The following is a 20,693-nucleotide window of genomic DNA, read 5'->3' on the forward strand; positions in this document are numbered from 1 at the left end:
GAATACCCAAGATCAAAGAAGAGAACATTGCTTGTGCCAAGAGGACTACAGTGTCCTAGATACAACATGAGATATGACCGGGTATCTTCTCTATTACTAATATCTACAGCATGACTTCTAGCTGGCTCTGCCACACTGGCTGCCGTGCTATGATTCATTGCGTCCTAGACTGCTAAGTGCAAAGAACTATTCCATTTTAAAGAAAAACTGTTCTAGGGCGCCGCTGAGTAAAACGTACTCATATATTTGATTTGGCTTATTTTTATTTCTTTTATTATCCACAGCTGAACAGGATGGAAATAAGGGGGCACAAGGCTGTTAATTTCTGTATATAAGAGCCCCTTCCTTTCACAAACTCTGATTGACAGCAGACTCTTGCTGACATTGTGAATCATGGCAAAGTGTTTGGCTAATTCAGTTGTATAGTACAAAAAGGGCCATTACACAGTACAGCAATCCCTAGTATCCAGTCAGTTTATTATTTTAGGTCAGACCAAAAAGTGAGATGTAATGAAATCTGCCCTTTGCACCTCCTCATTATGCTTTGCATTGCCTCATCGAATAAGTCTACATTAGTTAAATTTCAAACATAGCTGCAACCCACTAATGAGGAAGGAGATAGCACACATCCAACCAATCAACAGCAGAGAATTAAAAAATAGTTGTGGCTAGTTTATAAAGAGGTTCTGGTTGTGCTGTCTAACAGGGATACCTGGATCACAGGACTGGCTGAACATTTACATCCTATTAACCACTTGCTGACCGGGGTGTTTACACCCCCTTCCTGTCCAGGCCATTTTTCAGTATTAAGCACTGTTTGACTGACATTTATTCCGTCATGCAACGCTGTACTGAAATACATTTTTTACAATTTTTTGGGGACAGATAGAGCTTTCTTTTGGTGGTATTTAATCACCACTGCGGGTTTTATTTTTTACTATATAATGAAAAAGTTTCTAAAATTTTCAAAAAAAGTTTCCCCTTTATTATGTTAGGAAACATTTATTATTATGCAATTTTTTGATAAAATATAAAAGTCGGGGTCATGTCGGGTAAATAGAAAACCAAACATGTCAAGCCTAAAAATTGCGCGCACCCACGAAACCGCAAAAAAAACCATACCCAAAATTGGCCAAAGGCGACGCTTTAAAAGATTTTACAGCTCATCAGTTTAGTGTCATCGGTGATTGATGCCCCTAGAATTATTGCTCTCACTGCAACGTTTGCGGCGATATGTAACATGTGATGTGTAATTGGCGCAATCGTCGTTTTTGCGTGTAGGCGCACCTAACAAATTTTTGCGCATCTATGTGGGGGAGGGGACTTTAAAGAAATGTGTGTGGTTTTGTGTGTGTGTGTAAACTTTATTTATTTTGTGACCAATTTTATTTTTTTTTACACTTAACTTTATTGTTAGCACATAAGGGAATAAGAATCCCCCTATGTGATATCAAATTACAGTGACAGGTCCCCTTGATGGAGACATCAGGGGTCTCTAAGGGGACGGTGACAGCGAGGAGAGGTAAGGGGGGGGGCGCACATAGATATTACAGACGCCGGACTGCTTGTATGTAAACGGCCATCGCCGGCTGTTTGAAATTCTGGCGGTTTCCCGCTCGTGCGCGCCAGGGGGCGCGCGCGAGCACGCAAGGGACGTCTAAAGACGCCCACCTGAATCCAGAAGACTCCCGTCCAGCCGTTTTTCAACGTTCGGCGGATGGGAGGTGTTTAAGGAGAATGGGGATAGCATAGCACACATCTAGTTAACAGGTTTATTGCACTCAGCACTCAGATTGGCAGTATCTGATATCTGCAACATGTTCTCTTAACTTCTACCCTGACTCTTAAGATGGCCATGTACCTTAAGACTTTTCTGAACAAGAAAAAACACTTGATTTCCCCATCCATGCAATAGAACGTGGATAGAGAAATCTTCCCTACCGGGCTATCATATTCTGACAGCTGGCACCTGGCTGGTGCTTTTTGATAAGGGGGAACATATAGCTCTCTCTGCTTCTTCCACAATGTAGAGCTGGCTATCCGAGCAACCAATCACCACACGCAAGCACCATCACATGGGGGCGAAGAGACAATCCCTAGCCTTGTGTAAGCTCCAACCATAGAGACTTGGAGCTTAAACAGGGCTTCTTCTCTTAGCAGTGGCAGGTGTGCATATACAGTTGTAATCAAAACTATTCAACCCCCCATTGCAAATCAGGTTTATTGGCAACATTTACAGACTTTCAGTTGTTTGCAATGAACAAATCAAACAAAAGCAATTGAAATAGGTCAACCAATGAATGTTTCAAGTGGTTTCCCCAAATTCAACTGAAAATAAAACTTTTAATGACGTTTGCAATCTGAATTATTCAACCCCTTCATGGCAAGCATCTTTAGTACTTAGTAGACCACCCTTTTGCTGTTATAACCCGCTTCAAATGAGATGCATAGCCAGACACCAGCTTCTGGCAGCGATCCTGAGGAACCTTAGCCCATTCCTCATGAGCAATGACCTCCAGTTCACTAATATTCTTGGGTTTGCGCACACCTTCTTCACATCCCACCAGAGGATTTCTATGAGGTTTGCCAGGTGACTGTGATGGCCACTGTGGAATCTTCCAGGACTTCTTCTGCAACCAAGTCTTGGTGGAATTTGAGGTATGCTTGGGATCATTGTCCTGTTGGAAGGTCCAATGATGCCCAAGTTTACTCACGGACAGCATGAGGTTTTCTTCTATGATTTCCTGACACTTCAGTGAATCCATCTTGCTCTCCATGCGCTGCACTGAACTGAAGGCAGGAGAGCAAAGTCAAAGTATGTATGTATAGCTGTGAGGGGTAGGGTGGCAATTTACCTAACATGTTATATTGCCCTACAAATAGGGCAAAGTAGAGGCTTACATTTGAGGGTTCATCTAGAAAGCCGGGTGGTTGCCTTTCGCATGGCACTAACTCCCCTCGATGGTGTTGGTGAGTATAGGAAATTCCTGTACTCATCAGCACCATCTAAGGGCGATAGAGCCAGGGGGAACTTTTATAAATGAACCCTGAAGTCTCTTTTAAGGATAACTTGTTTTATTCTGTGTTGATACAAAAGTAATGTGCCACCAACACGAGCAAAGAACAGTCCGGAACCATAGAATAGCAGATTCCTTTGTCAGGTACAAATTGTTCTACTTACTTGGTTTAATAGCTTGTGCTTTTCAGCTCTACCATCCCACAGCTATAGCTGCCAACTAATACATTCATTTTCTTTCAGTTTTGTTTTGTACTTTTCTTCTTTTTTTTGTGTGTGCTTAAACAACACATACAACACCAACACTATGTGACAGATGATAATGAAGTCGATTAATGTATAAACTTCAGCATTAAACACGGAAGGTTTAATGCACATAGTGGAAAACAAACAAGCTCCCATCAACCCATGAGCATTTTGTCGTATGTTTCCTGAAGTGCAAAAATGATCAGAATAAAGAATCCCATTATTTTCATATATGTACCTTAGCGTTGTGTCGCCTGTAACCGGTAGCTTGAAAAAGTACATCAGCTTCTTTAAGGGCCAAATTGCCTATTTTTGGCCCCATAGACTTCAATGGAAGTACCTGAAAATTGCAAAATCAAACTGCATATCCCCCTACTAGTAATTAGCTTGCCATTGAATAAAAAAGCGTGACAAAAATGTGCAAAAATCACTGCTCAAGTATAAATGGGGCAAAACAATAACAAATGTGAAGAGGGATCTTTACCTTTCACTGCATTCAGTGGAGTGTGAGAAATCATGTGTTCCCAAGGAAAACCACAGAGTGGGGGAAACTGCAGAAAACAGACATCCCATGGCCCCTTTAGTAGAGACTGCCCCTTGGGACATCTGCTAGCCAAAAATGAGAATTAGGGATTCACCAATACTAGTATCGGTATTGGTGCTGATACCAAGTATTTGGTCAAGTACTCGTACCTGATTGGCTGGGAAGCTGGCTCCATGCTCGCTTGTCACCTGGTGATGAGAGAGTATGGTGCCGGCTTCCCGGCACATCAAGAAGCCGGGTGGCGTGTAATGATTCACTGCCTGGCTTCTTGATTGGTCAGGAAGCTGGCCGATCAGGAAGCCGGGCGGCAAGTCACTACCCACCCTCCGCCTTCCTGATTGGCCAGAAAGGCGTCTCCATGCTTTCCTTGGTGAAGAGTGAGCATGGAGCCAGCTTCCCAGCTAATCAGGAACCCGGGCGGCGAGTCAATACACACTGCCCGGCTTCCTTAATTGGACTTGCAGTATTGATATTCGGTATGAAATATTGGTACTCGTACTCAATACCTAAAAAATGGTATCGGTGCATCCCTAACAATAATGATAAAAACCCTCTATCTGCCACTTTTGCTGGACAGCTTGGCCTGTAAAGGAAGTTGAAAAATAATAGATTTTACCGGGTTAAAATAAAGGAAAAAAACAAAAAAAGAAAACTAATGCAGCCACCACACTTAAGGATTGGTAAGCTGCAATATATTACATTTTTGCTTTTGGGTTTAGAGAGACTTTAACGTGTTACAGCTTTTGTGAGATTTTACTGATTAGGTTTAGCTCTGCTTTAATAAGGCTTTGAGGTTTATACATGAGGCAGCCAAGTGAATCAGATTTACATTTATTATATTTTTTTTCCTCCAGAATTGCAATTTACCTGGAAAATAAAAGATACAAAATGTCTGTAGACAAGTAAAACATTGTACAGTGTGGGATACTGGAACGTGGCCTATGTGTGTATGTTGGGGGGGAGGTCGCAGTGGATGGGAAGGTGTTATTTTTTAAACAAATATTACAGGTCTGTTCCTGTCCTACATGTTCAGGATTGGGAAATAACAGGTACAGCTGTGAATCTAAAAAAAAAAAGAAAAGAAAATCAGAATTGTAATAAAAATACCAGCGGGTCCTCGGCATAGGGGGGCCGGTGTTATAGTTTAATTTTATGTTCGTATATTGCTAACAGCAGCAGACAAAGCCATCCAATCAGCAGGCCAAGATTCTGCAGGAAGAACATTAGCCAGGGCCGTTGTGTATGTATATGAGTCATTTCAGGCAACTATAAAAAGAGACAGATATGAATCACACATTAGTGCAGAAATACAGATAGGGTACTTCGGCATAAGCATACATAAAAGGGCAACTGCATAAAAATCAAGCATAAAACAGGAACTCCAGCAGGGGCGTCCCGAGGCCAGGTGTCACCCGGAGCAGAGACCGGGTGACACCCCGCCGCGACATCATCACAACACGCGTGCGCGATCACGTCATCACGCATGCATGGTCAACTAATTGACGCCTGCCGGTGGCCATCTTAGTGATGGACGCTGGCAGAGAAAGAAGGTGACGTTCACCCGGTGGGATGAGGTATGCCGCCGGTCCCCTCCTCTCTCCTGACACTGTCGTGCTCTCGGTCCATGACCGAGTGTCAGACTCTTTAGAGGGGGGTTGACACCAAAATGACTGTCAGTCATTTTGAAGTCACCCCTCCAATGGTGTCACCCGGGTGCGGGCCACACCCCCCTTGTGACATCACTGAACTCCAGTTATTTATAACAAAACTTAACCCTTGCAGTGCGGAGGTAGCCCAACTCCAAGGGTTAATTTCTGTTATAAATAACTCCAGTGCTCAAAGATGCTCACTTGATTCTCGGTCCTGCAGTGGTCAGTGCTCACCTCTCTGACCCTCTACTCCGGCTGTGGTATGTCCCTCGGCATCCTCATGTCTAATACAAGTGAATGCGGGTATTGGTGCCCCTAGTCTTTTTGCTGCCTGAGGCAGGGGAGGGGAGGAGACAGCTTGCTCCGGTCCTTTCAGCCTCCCTCCCCTTCCGCTGCAGCAGTCTATGTGAGTCCTCACGTTTCATACACAATGTATGGAATGTGTGGATGTTGAGGGACATATCATGGTTGCAGAGAAGGAGGAGACAGGCAGGAGGGAGCGCTGTCACAGCTGGCTGGCTCGGAGGATCAGGTGAGTATAACTTTGTTATTTACATCCCTAGACCATAATGAGCAGTTAACCCATGCAGTTCGCCGATAGCCCCACGGGTTAATTAAAAAATAACAACAAAGGCACCTTTACAAATGTTTAGTAATGACAATCTACAAACAGATACTTCGAGATAATTGTCGGCTTTCTATTCTTTGCAATCCTTATTTCTCTTTTTCTCTCCAGTATTCTTACAGTGGCCATGTTTACTAAGGGCAGATGAATCCATCTCCCTTTACTTCCTGGAACTCTGGCACATGTGACTAGGGCATGTGACCATGCACATCATCTCAGGGGAGGAAAATGCTTTTCCCTGAGATCTCATAGGATTACAGATGAGATTTTCCAGCAATGCTCTGCTGATGTAACCTTCCCAGGATGCAATGTTTAGGCATGATTACATCACTTTTGCCAAAGAGGACCAGGAAGTAGAAAACAAGAAACTGTAAGTAAAATAAAAATGTGTTTGTTTAACTCATGAATGTAAGATGATTTCAAATCAGCACGCAGAGCTGCATGCTGATGTTATTTTTAGCAAAGGGAGTAAGGGTCCACCTTAAGTAGTTCAGGGAAATTTGTTACACAGCAAAGCACCTGTGCAAGAGGGCTCCGGTGGGAGCTGCAATTCTCTGACCCTGCAAACATATTCCGGGGTGCCGAACCGGTGCAATGTCGCTTGAACTGTCATCACTGTCCTAGCACTAGTATGCAGCTGAGGTGTCATTGGAGAACAGCTTCTATCTGAGGCTTCTTGCATAAGTGTTTCTTTTTTAAAGGAGAACTATGGGGTTAAGTCTTTTCCCCATAGTTCTCCTTAGGGTAACGGGAGGACACAAACTAGCGTCCTCCCGCCACCCTAGGCTCAGTATACCGTGAGCTGTAGCTCGCGGTATACTGAGACGCCGCAGTATACCGCGAGCTGCTGCACGCAGTATAATGAGACGCCGCAGCTGAAGCGGATCCCGAGAATTGTGCCCGGGATCCGCCCAGCTGCGTGACTGACAGCTGGCTCTGCCTATCTAAAGGCAGAGCCAGCTGTACCCACCCCTCCCCCGTCCGTTCCGCCAGTCCGCGCTGGCAGATCGTAGCGGGGAGGGGGGAATCCAGCCCCTCCCCTGTCACGGCAGAGAGCCGTGACAGGATCGAGAGGTGAGCGAACGCCGGTATGTGTTCGCTCACCTCCCGATCTACTGAGCCCACCTGTGACAGTCTCATTGTCACAGGTCGGCTAGAACTATGAGGTGAGTGAAAAGCACTCACCTCATAGTTCTCCTTTAATCACAAAATGGTTTCCTTGGACTGGTTTTGGATCTTTTAACAAAGGAAGTTGAGACTTCACAGAAATCTCGGACGTTCACTCACCATTTCTACTAGAGACAAATAGAGGAACATTCCTGCAGTGACCGCAAATATCCAGATCTGCACGTCAGGATTGGTGGACACCGAAAGGCCAATGTATAGGCCGGCAAAGGCTGTCAAAGCACTGATAAAGTTCATTAGAAAGGCAATCTTCGCGGTAAGTCCCGTGTTCAGCAATACTGCAAAATCACCTGTATGATAAAACGTGTAACCACAGAACAGTTAAAGAAGAACTCCGCTATCTTTTTAAATGCAAACACTCTCAACTTGGTAGTTAATAATAGTGCATTTATGCGCACCTACAAATTTGTGCTACTTTTTGCTGTGTCCATGATTTATCTTATCCATAGTCCATCTTTCAGAGTCTATTCCATTACCTCTCCTTAATATTGGCAGGAAGTAATATAATTATTCACTCACAGTCCCTGGAATTTAAAAAGAGAGTTGCAGACTCATTAGAATTTTGTTGTGTCAAATATCAGTGCCAGCGACAATTTCATGTACCTGTCGGAAACAAGTATATGAAATCATCACATGGAGGGATGGTATGGGGTGTAAGCTGAAGTGTCCATACTGCGGACACCCAATCCATAGTATATGTTCAGTCCCTGGGGCTGCACATCAACTAGTGTCATTGGTTGATGTAACACTGTCGGACACTAATTGGTTGTTATAGTACTGTGTGGGCCAACAGTGTCCTAGCAACCAAGAATGCTTTGCAATCAACAGCGTCATAGCAACCAGTAATGTTGTGAGCTGACAGCTTCCTGGCAACCAATGTTACCGTGGACCAACAGCATCCTATCTACCAGTGGCACTGTGGACCAACAGCATCCTAGCTACCAGTGGCACTGTGGACCAACAGCATCTTAGCTACCAGTGACACTGTGGTCCAACAGCATCCTATCTACCAGTGACACAATGAACCAAAAGCATCCTAGCTACCAGTGACACTGTGGACCAACAGCATCCTAGCTACCAGTGACACTGTGGACCAACAGCATGCTAGCTACCAGTGATACTTTGGACCAACAGCATCCTAGCAACCATCGACTCTGTGGACCAACAGTGTCCTAGCTACCAATGACACTGTGGACCAAAAGCATCCAAGCAACCAGTTATATCTAAGCCCCCATTCATACCTAAGAGCGATCTGAAGCTCATTTCCAGGAGCACTTCAAAGCTGAACACCCAGATTTCAAAGTCATTGTATTTTGCCTGTTCAGATCTGAATGGTGTGCTGTTGCTCAACACTCAGAAAAAAATACAAGAGCTTCTTTGAGGCATGATCGCACGTTTTTGGCCTGATAGACCTCAAAGGGAGAACTCGAAAAATGAACATTTCATGTCTAACAACTGTCTCCTCCTCTTAGTAACTAGCTTTCATTGACTAAAACATAGATGCTTAAGCCCTAAACATGTGAAAAATGTTCGTACAAACACACAAAAAACTACCAAAGTCACCGACGCTCCAGTGTGAATGAGTTGTAACGGTCAAGCTTAGCTCCTCCCTCTTTTCCAATCATCCCCATTGCTCATGACACTGAAGTGGAGATTTGCATATATATATATATATTAAGCTGACTATCTCTCTGTATCAGTTTGACCTCTGTCAATGCATTTTCAGCATACCCTATGGTATTGGTTCCAATTGCAACTTTATGAATTTAATTTGGGTGAGGCTTAGACCAAACATTATTACAAATGCAAATGTAAATATGAATAATTCACTCATGGTTACTCTATGTAACATTTACACTCACCCCCTATGAAAACCCAACCCTGACACTGGTGCTCTCTTTAATCCTAACGCTAGCACTAACTATTGATTTAATCCGAACCCCCTGAATAACCCTTAACCTCACACTAACCCTCTATATAAATCTAACACTACTCTCTATATTACTCTCATACTAACCCTCCTTGTAAACCTAAACCTAACACTGCCTCCCCCTGTAATCCTAACCCTAACATTACCCCTCCATGTAATCCTAACACTAACCCTCCCTGTAATCCTAACCCTAACACTACCCCCATTTGTAATCTTAACCCTAACATTACCCCTCTATGTAATCCTAACCCTAACATTACCCCTCTATGTAATCCTAACACTAACATTACCCCTCTAAGTAATCCTAACCATAACATTACCCCTCTATGTAATCCTAACCCTAACATTACACCTCCATGTAATCCTAACCCTAACATTACACCTCCATATAATCCTAACACTAACTTTCTATGAAATCATAAAGCTAACCCTCCCTGTAATCTTAACCCTAACATTACCCCTTCATGTAACCCTAACCCTAACTTTACCCGTCTATGAAATCCTAACACGAACATTACCCCCCCCCCCATGTAATCCTAACACTAACATTACCCCTCCAGGTAATCCTAACACTAAGTTTCTATGTAACCATACTGCTAATCCTCCCTGTAATCCTAATTCTAACACTACCCCTCTCCATGTTATCCCAACACTAATCCTCTATGTAGCCATAACACTAATCTTCCCTGGTAATACTAATCCTCCCTGTTGTCCTAACCCTGAAACTAAAGATGGCCATACACTGTTATATTTTTTATCATTCAACTTGTGGGCTAAACGAAAAAATATATAACAGATTTCCTCCATCCATGCTGAATAGCGTCGATGGACAAATCTCCCGCTTGGCTATTGTGTTCTGACAGTGGTGGGCGTGCCGCTGTCAGAATACCTGGACAGTGACGGAAGCTGATTGGCTGCCATCGTTGTTCATTCAAATGTTTTCTGATGGGCTCTTTCGATATTCAGATTGAATGGAAGAGTGTCATCAGGGCCACCCACTGAACACATTTCTTGATGAACCGGCCACAATTCGTACAGTGTACTAACACTAACCCTCTTTGTAATACTACTAACACTAACCCTGTATCTAATCCCAACCCTAGCACCAACCCTCCACGTAATCATACATCTAACACTAACTCTACCATATGTACACCTAACCCCTTGTTTTCATAGTCACCTCTCCTATGCTTTAAATACAAACCTTCTAACACTGAATAATATTGGTGCTAGAATCATCTGTTTGGTAGATTCGTTTAGCTAAAAGTGTTTTTTTTAAATGAATTAACATATTTACTAAATTACTAACGCTCGACAGTATTGTGACTCTGGAGACCTGAATAAAATATGTCGTAGTTTTACATCTCAAATAGAGATCATACATACCCATTTCATGGGGGATCTCATGACAAAGAATGGCAATTGTTGTTGCTACACCAGTTTCAGTGGAGGAGGAAAAAGCTGATCCGATAACCATCCCGTCTGCAAAGTTATGTAAACTGTCTCCAACCAAAATCATAATTGCTAATAGAGTGATTCCTTTATCTAGGAAAAAAATAACAATACTCATATGTACTGTATATAAAAACAAATACACATCCGAACACAATGATACAAAACTGTATACATACATATTACACTGTACACAAACCCAAAGAGCCCCTTTTCAGAACAGTTGACACTAGACTACCCTCCATCTGATTGGATAAGATTAAGAAGAGGGGAAGATGACAAACAGTCTCCACCACATCCAATCAGAGAATATCTTGTATTCATTGAAAAAAATACAAGGCATTCTCTGAATGGAGGTGGTGCTGAGCGAGTGCCCCCCGGTGTTCAGTGTAAAGAGGGGGAGCGGCCAGAGCAGCACCAGAAAGATCATGGATATCGTTGTATTTAGCACTGACTACTACAGTGATTTTTAGCATCCCCCTGGAAACCAGATATGAATAAGCTTCCGTAAAAGCAATTCCTGGAGTTCCTGTGCACATGGATGGTAGTTATTTCCTGGGCTGCCCATTCAAGATGGACAAAGATGCCACACATGGAAAAAGGCCAGAAAAAATTGTGCCAATGACCACCTTCTGACCTCCTGACCCCTGATATCAGCTACCTTCTGACCCCTGACATCACTTGCCTTCTGACTCCTATCATCAGTTGCCTTGTGATTGTGACCCCTGACATCAGCCACCTTCTGACCCGCTGACATCAGCTGCCTTCTGAACCTTGACATCAGTTGCCTTGTGACCCCTGACATCAACCACCTTCTGACCCGCTGACATCAGCTGCCTTCTGAACCTTGACATCAGTTGCCTTGTGACCCCTGACATCAACAACCTTTTGACCCCCGGACATCAGCTGCCTTTTTAACTTTTACATCAGTTGCCTTGTGAACCCTGACATCAACCAACCACATTCTGACCCCTGACATCATCTGCCTTCTGAACCCTGACATCAATCACCTTCTGATCCCTGACATCAGTTGCCTTCTGACTCCTAACATCATTTGTCTTCTGACCTCAGTTGCCTTCTGACCCCTAGCTGAAGACTCCAGTGATGATTGGTTCTCTGTAAGGGGACAGTCCACCAGAAACAAATCCATACTTCTGATTTCAGATATAGCTTAAAGGCTCTGCAGGTAAGATATCTTGTCCCAGGTTGTGGAATCTTACAGAAGAAACAGAAAAAGTGGGACCTCTTCATAGTATACGGAGCAGAGATGTTTCTTCGAGTTCTTGAGAGATCTACGAGACTAATGGTTGGGTTTTTTTCTTTTTTGGTGGGGACTTACGCTACAAGTATATGAAAGTTTGCATTGCTGAGAATATAACACATACTAAGTTAAGGTCTCAAGTATTCCAATATGTTCCAATTTTCCGGTAGCCAGGATAATTCAATACACAGTGCTATAGAAAGGCGACTTCCTGATAAAAAGCAAAAGAAAAGAATATGATTGTATACTTACGTTTCTCTCTCACTCTTAGACTTATAGGTGGAATTTCTGCTACAGTGCCCTCTGTTGGCTCACAATCTTCAGGAATTCTCTGTACAAAAAATAATATACGTTATAAAAACACTAAGGGGGTTATTTACTAAAGAGCCAAAAAATGTAGCCGAACGTTCAGCTAATCCAGCTAATCCTTTGGCTCGCTTTGGCTGCAGGAAACCCTTCAGTTTAGCAGAACCGAAGGACTGCACTCATTAGCCCGTTTGATAAAAGGAGTACCCAGATTCCCCCCACGTTGTGAATGAGTAAGGGGTAGTTGTTAACCATACTCATTCACCATAGAGAAAAGTAAATAGTATATAAAACACCTTACCATGGGGACACCCAGATGCAGGTGAGCCCCCTGCCCGGCAGACCCCCACATGTCCCCCTGGAAAAGCACCCTCCCAATGAGGGCATGTGGTCTGGTATGGTTCAGCGAGGGGTGGGGCGTTCGATCGTCCCCTCCCTTTCCTGCCCTGCCAGGCCAAAGCTGAGATTAAGGGTGTGGTATGGAATTTTAGGAGGGACTCCCCGTTTTTTTCCTTTCTTTTGCCGTTGGGTTACCCCTTAAAATTCCTACCAGACCTAAAGGGTCTGGTAGGAATTTGTAGGAGAACCCCACACTTTTTTTCCATTACATTTTTCATTCTGTTTGCTACCTGGTAGCGAACAGAATGACTGAGCCGAATGCTGACCCAAGCATTCAACAATTCACTCTTGGCCCCTTTGAGAATAGGAGAGAACAACAGGGAATGAACTGCCGAACGTTCGTATCAGATGTTGCATCGGCTGAGGCTCTTCCCTTCAGTTCGGCCGAACATGCAGTGGGCTGAATGCAGCCAATGTACGGCTAAGAATAGCTGTACAGGGCTGGAGTGAATAGCCGAAGAGGCTTCAGCTCACCGATTTGGCTCGGTTATTCATTCGGCTGCCTTTGGCAGCTTAGTGCATAACCCCCTAAATGAATTATCGAAATTATGAAGATCTGTACAAACTTTATATACTGATCATAAAACAGGCTGATCTACATATGTCTACATATGTCTCTTCCATAAAAAAAATATCATACTTGCATATTTAAACAGTAAACTCAAAACACATCATACAACACAATGTCTGTTTATCTGAATTCTACCATTTTGCTTCACAAAAACACAGTCTCACTTTTTATTTTCACGTAGTGATCTGGCCACTGGGCGGGTAGTGGGTGGTAGTGAACACCTTTCGTCCAAGGGTGACAGCTAGGGTTGCCCTGATATATCGGCTGCCAAAACATATTGGCTGAAAATAGCACTTTTAGCAAAATGCCGTAAGTGCCATTTTCTTGCTGATATAGCGGCGCATCCCTGCTTTCTTTCCTCCCCGCTGAGCGCTGCTCTGTGTCCCAGCGGGGAGGAGAGAAACTGTCACCTCTAGTGACAGCACATTGTTGTCTGCCACCTAATTTGCATTTTTCTACTGCTGTGGATCTCATTATATTATTAATATTCTGGAATCTATTGACACCCAGTAGTAGTCCAACATCACTACAGCTTGTTTATTTGTGTATTTGGTATGTCCTTGTTCCTTATTCAGATAAATTACCCTGTTAATGAAAGGGTGTAGCTATCAGAATGTGGGAATAAAGAGCTTAACATAAAAGGAATTGAGTTTTGTGTGGCTGTTTTAGTGGGATTCATAAGGCATGTCAATGGGTGCATTTGTTTCTCCAGGTGAGCTCTATCACATCACTGCCTCCCAGGTACAAAACCAGAAAAGCGTGGAAGGGGTCATAGACTCTTCCATTAAGGAGCAACTCAAGGCAGGAAATTACATCTTTAATGCTTCCTAAGAACTTCTGCAATTGTGGTCTTGCTGGAGCCCCATTCTCCTATGTGTGCGAGTCTCATGTTACGTCACCCTGGAAATGAGAGCAGCTAATCAATGAGGAAGAAAGACAACTTACCAGTTGAATCGTTGAAGTAGATTTGGCTTTTCTTGATGGATCATTCAAATAGGATTCCAATGGAAGATCATGGGAATGCGTCAGGTGCCCATTGACCAAAGACAGACCCTGCACCAAAGTAGAAATTCAAAAGAACACTAAATAATACCAAAACAACTATCAGTGTGCATGTAAAAGTCATCTGCTTCTATTTCTTGGCCTCTATAATGTTGTTTCTCCATTAACATCTTAAGGGGTTATTCACAAAGCAGCCGAAGGCAGCCGAGTGAATGACCCAGCCGTAGTGAAGTGAGCCGAACGCTGTTCACTTCTGCTCAGGGCAGCTGATTTCAGCCGTACATCGGCTGCCTTCGGACTTTGACTCAGCCGATCCAACATCTGGTTCAACTGAGCCAAAGCTCCGGCAGCTCACCCACTGACATTCGCCCCTATTCACATAGGGGTTGAACGGCAGTGAGTGAATAGGTTTTTTTTTAAATAAAAAGTTGAAAAAAAGATTTTTAAAATGTAAATAAATAGTTAAATAAAGAAATAAATAAAGATTAAAAAAAACAACAATTGGGCAGAGCTAGCTGTGACAGCTAGTTCCGCCCAACTGTTTCCTATTGGCAGGGCACCTGCTAGAGTCTTCTAGCAGGTCTCGGCCAATGAATAACAACTAGGCGGAGCTCTGCCCAGTTGTTATTGGTTAATGACAGTTCAGCATCCCCAGGTCATTTGGGGACGCTGATCTGTCATTACAACTGGGCGGAGCCAGCCGTGAGATACTCCTTTAAGGCAAGTCAAATAATAAAGTCTTGCGAACACATGTGGCTGTTTCATTTGCCCAATGCACCATCCCACCTTTTTCATCTACCCCTTTGCCTGAAGGGAGTACAAGCACTTGTGACCAGGAGACTCTTTTGATTTTATTCAATACAGTGCAAGGGACAATCAGCAAAGTGGAAAGTGCAGTAACCCATTGCAACCAATCAGAATTCACTTTTCTGAAGTATCGGTAGAAGGATGGATTCTATTTGGTTGCCATGGGCTCTAGACTTTGCATTTTCGTTTTGGTTTCTTTTATGCTATGTACAGTGTGTTGTACATTTTCATAACTTCATATTTCCTTCTTACTTTACAGCAGCATTATACAACATGTGGTCGGAGAAGCAAACTGCTTGGAGAGAGAGCCTGATAGGATAGGAAATCCACCCAGGAAATCTCAGCCCACACTGATAAATCTGACATATGGGTTTTGAGTGGACTGACCCTTTAAGCAGACGCTGCACATCAAGAACACAAATTCTTCAGCCTGATACAATTTCAGCTATTCATGATGTTGGGCAGACCGAGAGCTCTTGTTTATGCTGAGAGCAGTTCTACGAATTGAGTCAGAACAGACATACCGCAATAAAGAGTCGTTTAGGCCCAGAGAACAGAAGACCAAAACATTTCACCTCCCTGGTATTTCACCATGCTGTGTGGATTATATCAAGTGTCTGTGACTTTTTATCGCAACATTGACATTGGACTCAATTCACTAAGTTATGACACATGCGTTATTTACCATACAAATTGTCTTTGTTTTTTTAGCTCTTATTGCTGAAAATAACTATTGTTATGGAAAATAATACCACAAAAAATAATAACACAAATAATAATAATAATAAATTAACAATAATAATAATATTAAATATACAAAATAATAATAACAACAACAAAATAATAATTCATAGTTTGCATGTCCATGCATAGGGCATGTTGATCAATAATTTAATAAGGAGATGTTATTTATATGTTTCCTAAATGCAACATATTTAGTAGTCCTTTACAGGCACCACTTGAAGTGTATGTCTCGGCAAAAAAAAAATCAGCACATCTCAGCAATACATTCACATTTCTCTATGTTTTGCCTCTTTAAAAATGCTGCAGGTACAAAAAAATACATGCAGACCCTGACAAAAATGCATTGAGTTCATAAATTGTAGTGAGCAGGTACAACTTCCTCGGCTTGCACAAAAATCACAAGCAGTGTTGTAAACCCTATTCAGTTCACTTATGTGAACTACAGAACACCCCCCATTAGGGATGCACCGATACCGATACTAGTATAGGTATCAGTGCTGATACCGATTATTTGGACGAGTACTTGTACTTGCCGAAATGCTCCCAACGCTTATCCCGATGCCGGAACTTTTGGTATCAGGAAGTCGGGTGGCGAGTCATTAAACACCATCTGGCTTCCTGATTGACCAGGAAGCCAGCTCCAAGCTCCCTCGTCACCAGGGAGCATGGAACCGGCTTCCCGGCCAATCTGGAAGCCAGACAGTGTGTAATGACCCGCAGCCCGGCTTACCTGTAGTAATAATAATAATAATAATATTAATATTAATATAGTAATAGGTAAAAATAAAGGCATAAAAATAGCCGATGAAAGAAAACTAATGCAGCCATCACATCTTAGGACTGGTAAGTGGCAAAATATAACATTTTTGTACCTGGGTTTAGATAAAGTTTGCATTCCACTGCACCTATCATTTAGATGTGAAACAAAGACCTGAGTGAGGGCTAGTACACACCAGCCCCACTGCGTTCTGGCCTTGCTTTGGTGCAGTCAATACCACTGCAGCCTTCCCCCCGGAAGTGGAATTGCCTGCACCCAAACGCGTGGCACATCAATGCCTGCATTCCAATCCGGAACAGTCAGAAAAAATGCTGCATGCATTATTTTTCTGACTGCACTGGAATGCAGGCATTGATATGCCACGTGATCAGGTGCAGGCGATCGCACTGCGGCCTGGGGGCATGGCTGTGGTGCCAGGGCTGTAGCTACCATGGGGCAGGTGAGGCACTCGCCTCAGGTGCATCTTAGAGGGGGCTACCTCACTCCTGTTGCCATAGTGAGCACTGGGCACCATGGCAACAGGGGCGTCAGGTGGCCAACACAGGCAAGGAGAAGAGGGGCAGCACAGGCTCCAGCTTCTCCTCAGATCCCTGCTGCTCTCCCCCGCCTGTATGGGCAGAGGCAGCTGGGATACGATGAGAAATGGAGGGCTGCATCCAGCGGGGGGCAGAGGAAGGAGGTGTTATTCAGGACGACCTAGTGGTGAGGAGAGAGAGAGCCACTCAGCACGGATCTGACAGCCGGGGGCTCTTTCTCTCCTCACTGCTCGGCCATCCTGAAGTAACAGCGCTCCCTCCTCTGCACCAACCCCCCCGCTGGATCGGTATATATCTTTGAGCAGAGCAAACATTGGAATGATCAGCTGATCACTCCAGTGTTTGTAAATAACTGGGGACACGAAAAGAAAACAAATAATGATTTTTTTTTAAAAACCCGCACACATACACTCATGCACACACAGTACTAGACATGTGCAAAGACTAAAAATTTACAGAAACGAAAAATGTTTTCATTAGTTTCGTCAAAACTTTTTATGCTATTTTGGATTTGGCCAACAGCACATTCTGCGCATGCGTGCCGCCATCCTGGAGGCGGGGTGCAAGAAGTCACATGATGCCGCGCGTGTGCGGTGTCGGGTGACATCACACGTCTGTTGGGGAGCCACAATTTTCTGTTCTTGCCTAGGGCGCAAAAGGTTCTAGCTACAGCTCTGTGTGGTGCCATTGACTTCAATGCACCATCACGCCTCCTCCATCCCCAGAACGCAGTGAGCCTGCTGGGATGCGATCCAGTGCGTTCCGGCACCGAATCACGACAGAACGCACTGGGGCTGGTGTGAACTAGCCCTGAAATAGGGGAAAATAGATTCAGTATTATTATTCAGTATTATTTGTAGCGTGAAGTATAGTTTGTAAGTGACATGTTTACAATGAACATATGCATTGCCATGTAGGGAAACTCATCAACACTTTATGTAGTCATTACACATAATTGCATCACCTTAATCTAATCGGATTTTAAAACTAAACCCCTCTTCTGATAACAGGGAAAGGTAAGGGAAAGTAGGGAAAGGTAAAAATGCCTAATGGGGTCACTAAGAGTAGTAAAAACCTGTATGAGGTGATAATCATTCCCTACTCTTACCAAAAAAGCTGGGAGTTGGGCTTTAAACCTGTAATGCCTTTTAAAATATACCTGTCCTGAGCTAAATACATGGCTGTCATTGCTGGCCTCCTCCTAACATAGTTGCCTGGCTGTTATACATTTCGATTTGCTGGCCTAGAGCAAGTAGATAGACAGATCAGCAAAGTCATAAAAAAATTAGATGTCCAGATTTGCATAGTATCCAATAGGAAGTAATGGATGGAGAAGGTCAATGTGACAGCCAAGTCAAGAAGGTCAGCTCTAACCAAGTCAAGGAGGTCAGCTCCAGCCAAGTCAAGGAGGTCAGCTCCAGCCAAGTCTAGGAGGTCAGCTCCAGCCAAGTCAAGGAGGTCAGCTCCAGCCAAGTCAAGGAGGTCAACTCCAGCCAAGTCAAGAAGGTCAGCTCTAGCCAAGTCCAGGCCAACTCCAGCTAAGTCAAGAAGGTCAGCTCCAGCCAAGCCAAGGTGGTCAACTTTAGCCAAGTCAAGGAGGTCAACTTTAGCCAAGTCAAGGAGGTCAGCTCCAGCCAAGTCAAGGAGGTCAGCTCCAGCCAAGTCAAGGATGTCAGCTCAAGTCAGGTCAAATAGGTCAGCTCTAGCCAAATCAAGGGGGATAGCTCCAGCCAAGTCAAGGAGATTAGCTCTAACCATGTGAAGGAGGTCAGCTCCAGCCAAGTCAAGGAGGTCAGCTCCAGTCAAGTCAAGGAGATCAGCTCTAGCCAAGTCCAGGTCAACTCCAGCTAAGTCAAGAAGGTCAGCTCCAGCCAAGTCAAAGTGGTCAACTTTAGCCAAGTCAAGTAGGTCAACTCCAGCCAAGTCAAGGAGGTCAGCTCAAGTCAAGTCAAACAGGTCAGCTCAAGTCAAGTCAAACAGGTCAGCTCTAGCCAAATCAAGGAGGGTAGCTCCAGCCAAGTCAAGGAGATTGGCTCTAACCAAGTGAAGGAGGTCAGCTCCAGTCAAGTCAAGGAGATCAGCTCCAGCCAAGTCAAGGAGGTCAGCTCAAGCCATGTCAAGGATGTCAGCTCCAGTCAAGTCAAAGAGGTCAGCTCTAGCCAAGTCTAGGAGGTCAGCTCTAACCAAGTCAAGGAGGTCACATCCAGCCAAGTCAAGGAGATCAGCCCCCTCGTATCTGGCAGTTCTTTTAAGACCCTCCCTGTGTAATTTTAGAGAGGTTTAAATAAAGTTTTTCTAACAAAAGCGTTCACGCTCCCAGTATGCGAATATTTATTGAAAAACCAAAAGGCAACTCTGTATTAAGCTAATTCACGTTTGTTTATTGCTTGGTAAGTTCCAGGAAGTTAAGAACAAAGCATTCTGGAATTCTGCTCTAAATCATGTCTTGTTTGGAAGCATTAAAAGGCTGCATACCGAGTGAGTTAATATAGAATGCAGTTGAGAACAGTCTTATGTTGGCTTGTTAAGAGATTGCAGCTTTGGGAAGCCATATGAAATGAACAAAGGAAACGGTAAAATTATGCTTTGGTAATCCTTAAATGAGCTCAAGTGTATTACTGTAACTTACGTAATTGAAAATACATGTAAACCCAGCACAATATTGTACAGGTAAACAGCGGAGTCAAAATGAAGTCATGCTTTTCCTCTTATTTTCAGACAGATCTGACTGCGGATTTAGAGGCACAAAACGCAAGGATAAAAACTATAGAGAGCCTAAAATTATTCAGTACTGTAGTGAGATTTTCATATTAACCCATATATTTCATATTGATATTAATTAGCATAAACCCTATCATTAATATTATTATAATTAGGTTACTGAAAGCATTGCAGAGCATTTCACATATAATAGTTAAAATTAAGATAAATCCTCTATTGTACTTTCACATTAGCTTTGTATTATAGAGAATAATGAGAAAGACATTAATAGGTATTGCATTTATATAGTGCACAATTATATAATGGAAACATCATACTGTATATACATATAATAATGAGTTGAATGACTAAGCAACATGTGGAACATTTAGCTTTGTAGGTTGAAGCAACTAGAGTTCATGTAGGACATTTAGGCTTGTAGTTTGAGGTAACTAGAGTTCATGTAAAACATATAGGCCTTATAGGACAAGGAAACAAGGGTTGAAAGACAGAAAATCGTAAATAAGTTTTATGACATTGGCTTAATGAGCAATAGGTTCAATGCAGTTGTCCTCTAACCTTGATATGATGGAGTCTTATCAATAGAAAAAGAACTACTCTTCTTGGCACAATTTAATATGAGTACATGGTGTCATTATTATCTGATTTTTTTGGAGATGGTAGCACAGATGGTTTTATTGTTCAAATCCCTATAAAAAGGACCCTGAGCCCATATTAATTAAACGTGTCTAAATTGCTTGTTCCTAGCCGGCCGAATAAACCTACTTCATGAAGGTTTGCCTGGTGTAGATCCTCCGATATTTCTACTTGAGTACAATCAGTGGCGTCGCTACAGGGGGGCAAGGGGGGCAATTGCCCCCCCCAGGTTTTCCCTTGCCCCCCCGTGTGCCCCCCCGCGCTAACAGTGACAGCAGTCCCGGC

The 20,693-nt window shown here is 43.4% G+C and overlaps 1 protein-coding gene across 1 annotated transcript in view; it reads right to left on the bottom strand.

Annotated features, from left to right (window-relative positions):
- Positions 1–4,768: 4,768 nt before the first annotated feature.
- Positions 4,769–20,693, bottom strand: part of SLC39A12 (solute carrier family 39 member 12) — a 33,626-nt gene continuing 17,701 nt past the window's right edge. The window contains exons 8-12 of the mRNA XM_018564169.1: positions 14,130–14,237; positions 12,161–12,239; positions 10,582–10,740; positions 7,368–7,555; positions 4,769–5,072 (exon numbers count right to left, since the gene is read on the bottom strand). Coding sequence (XP_018419671.1) covers positions 4,944–5,072; positions 7,368–7,555; positions 10,582–10,740; positions 12,161–12,239; positions 14,130–14,237 — 663 coding nt within the window. The 3' untranslated portion in view covers positions 4,769–4,943. The remainder of the gene's footprint in view (positions 5,073–7,367; positions 7,556–10,581; positions 10,741–12,160; positions 12,240–14,129; positions 14,238–20,693) is intronic.

Source organism: Nanorana parkeri, unplaced genomic scaffold (assembly GCF_000935625.1).
Source record: "Nanorana parkeri isolate BGI_ZX_2015 unplaced genomic scaffold, ASM93562v1 scaffold23, whole genome shotgun sequence".
NCBI classification, from domain to species: domain Eukaryota; kingdom Metazoa; phylum Chordata; class Amphibia; order Anura; family Dicroglossidae; genus Nanorana; species Nanorana parkeri.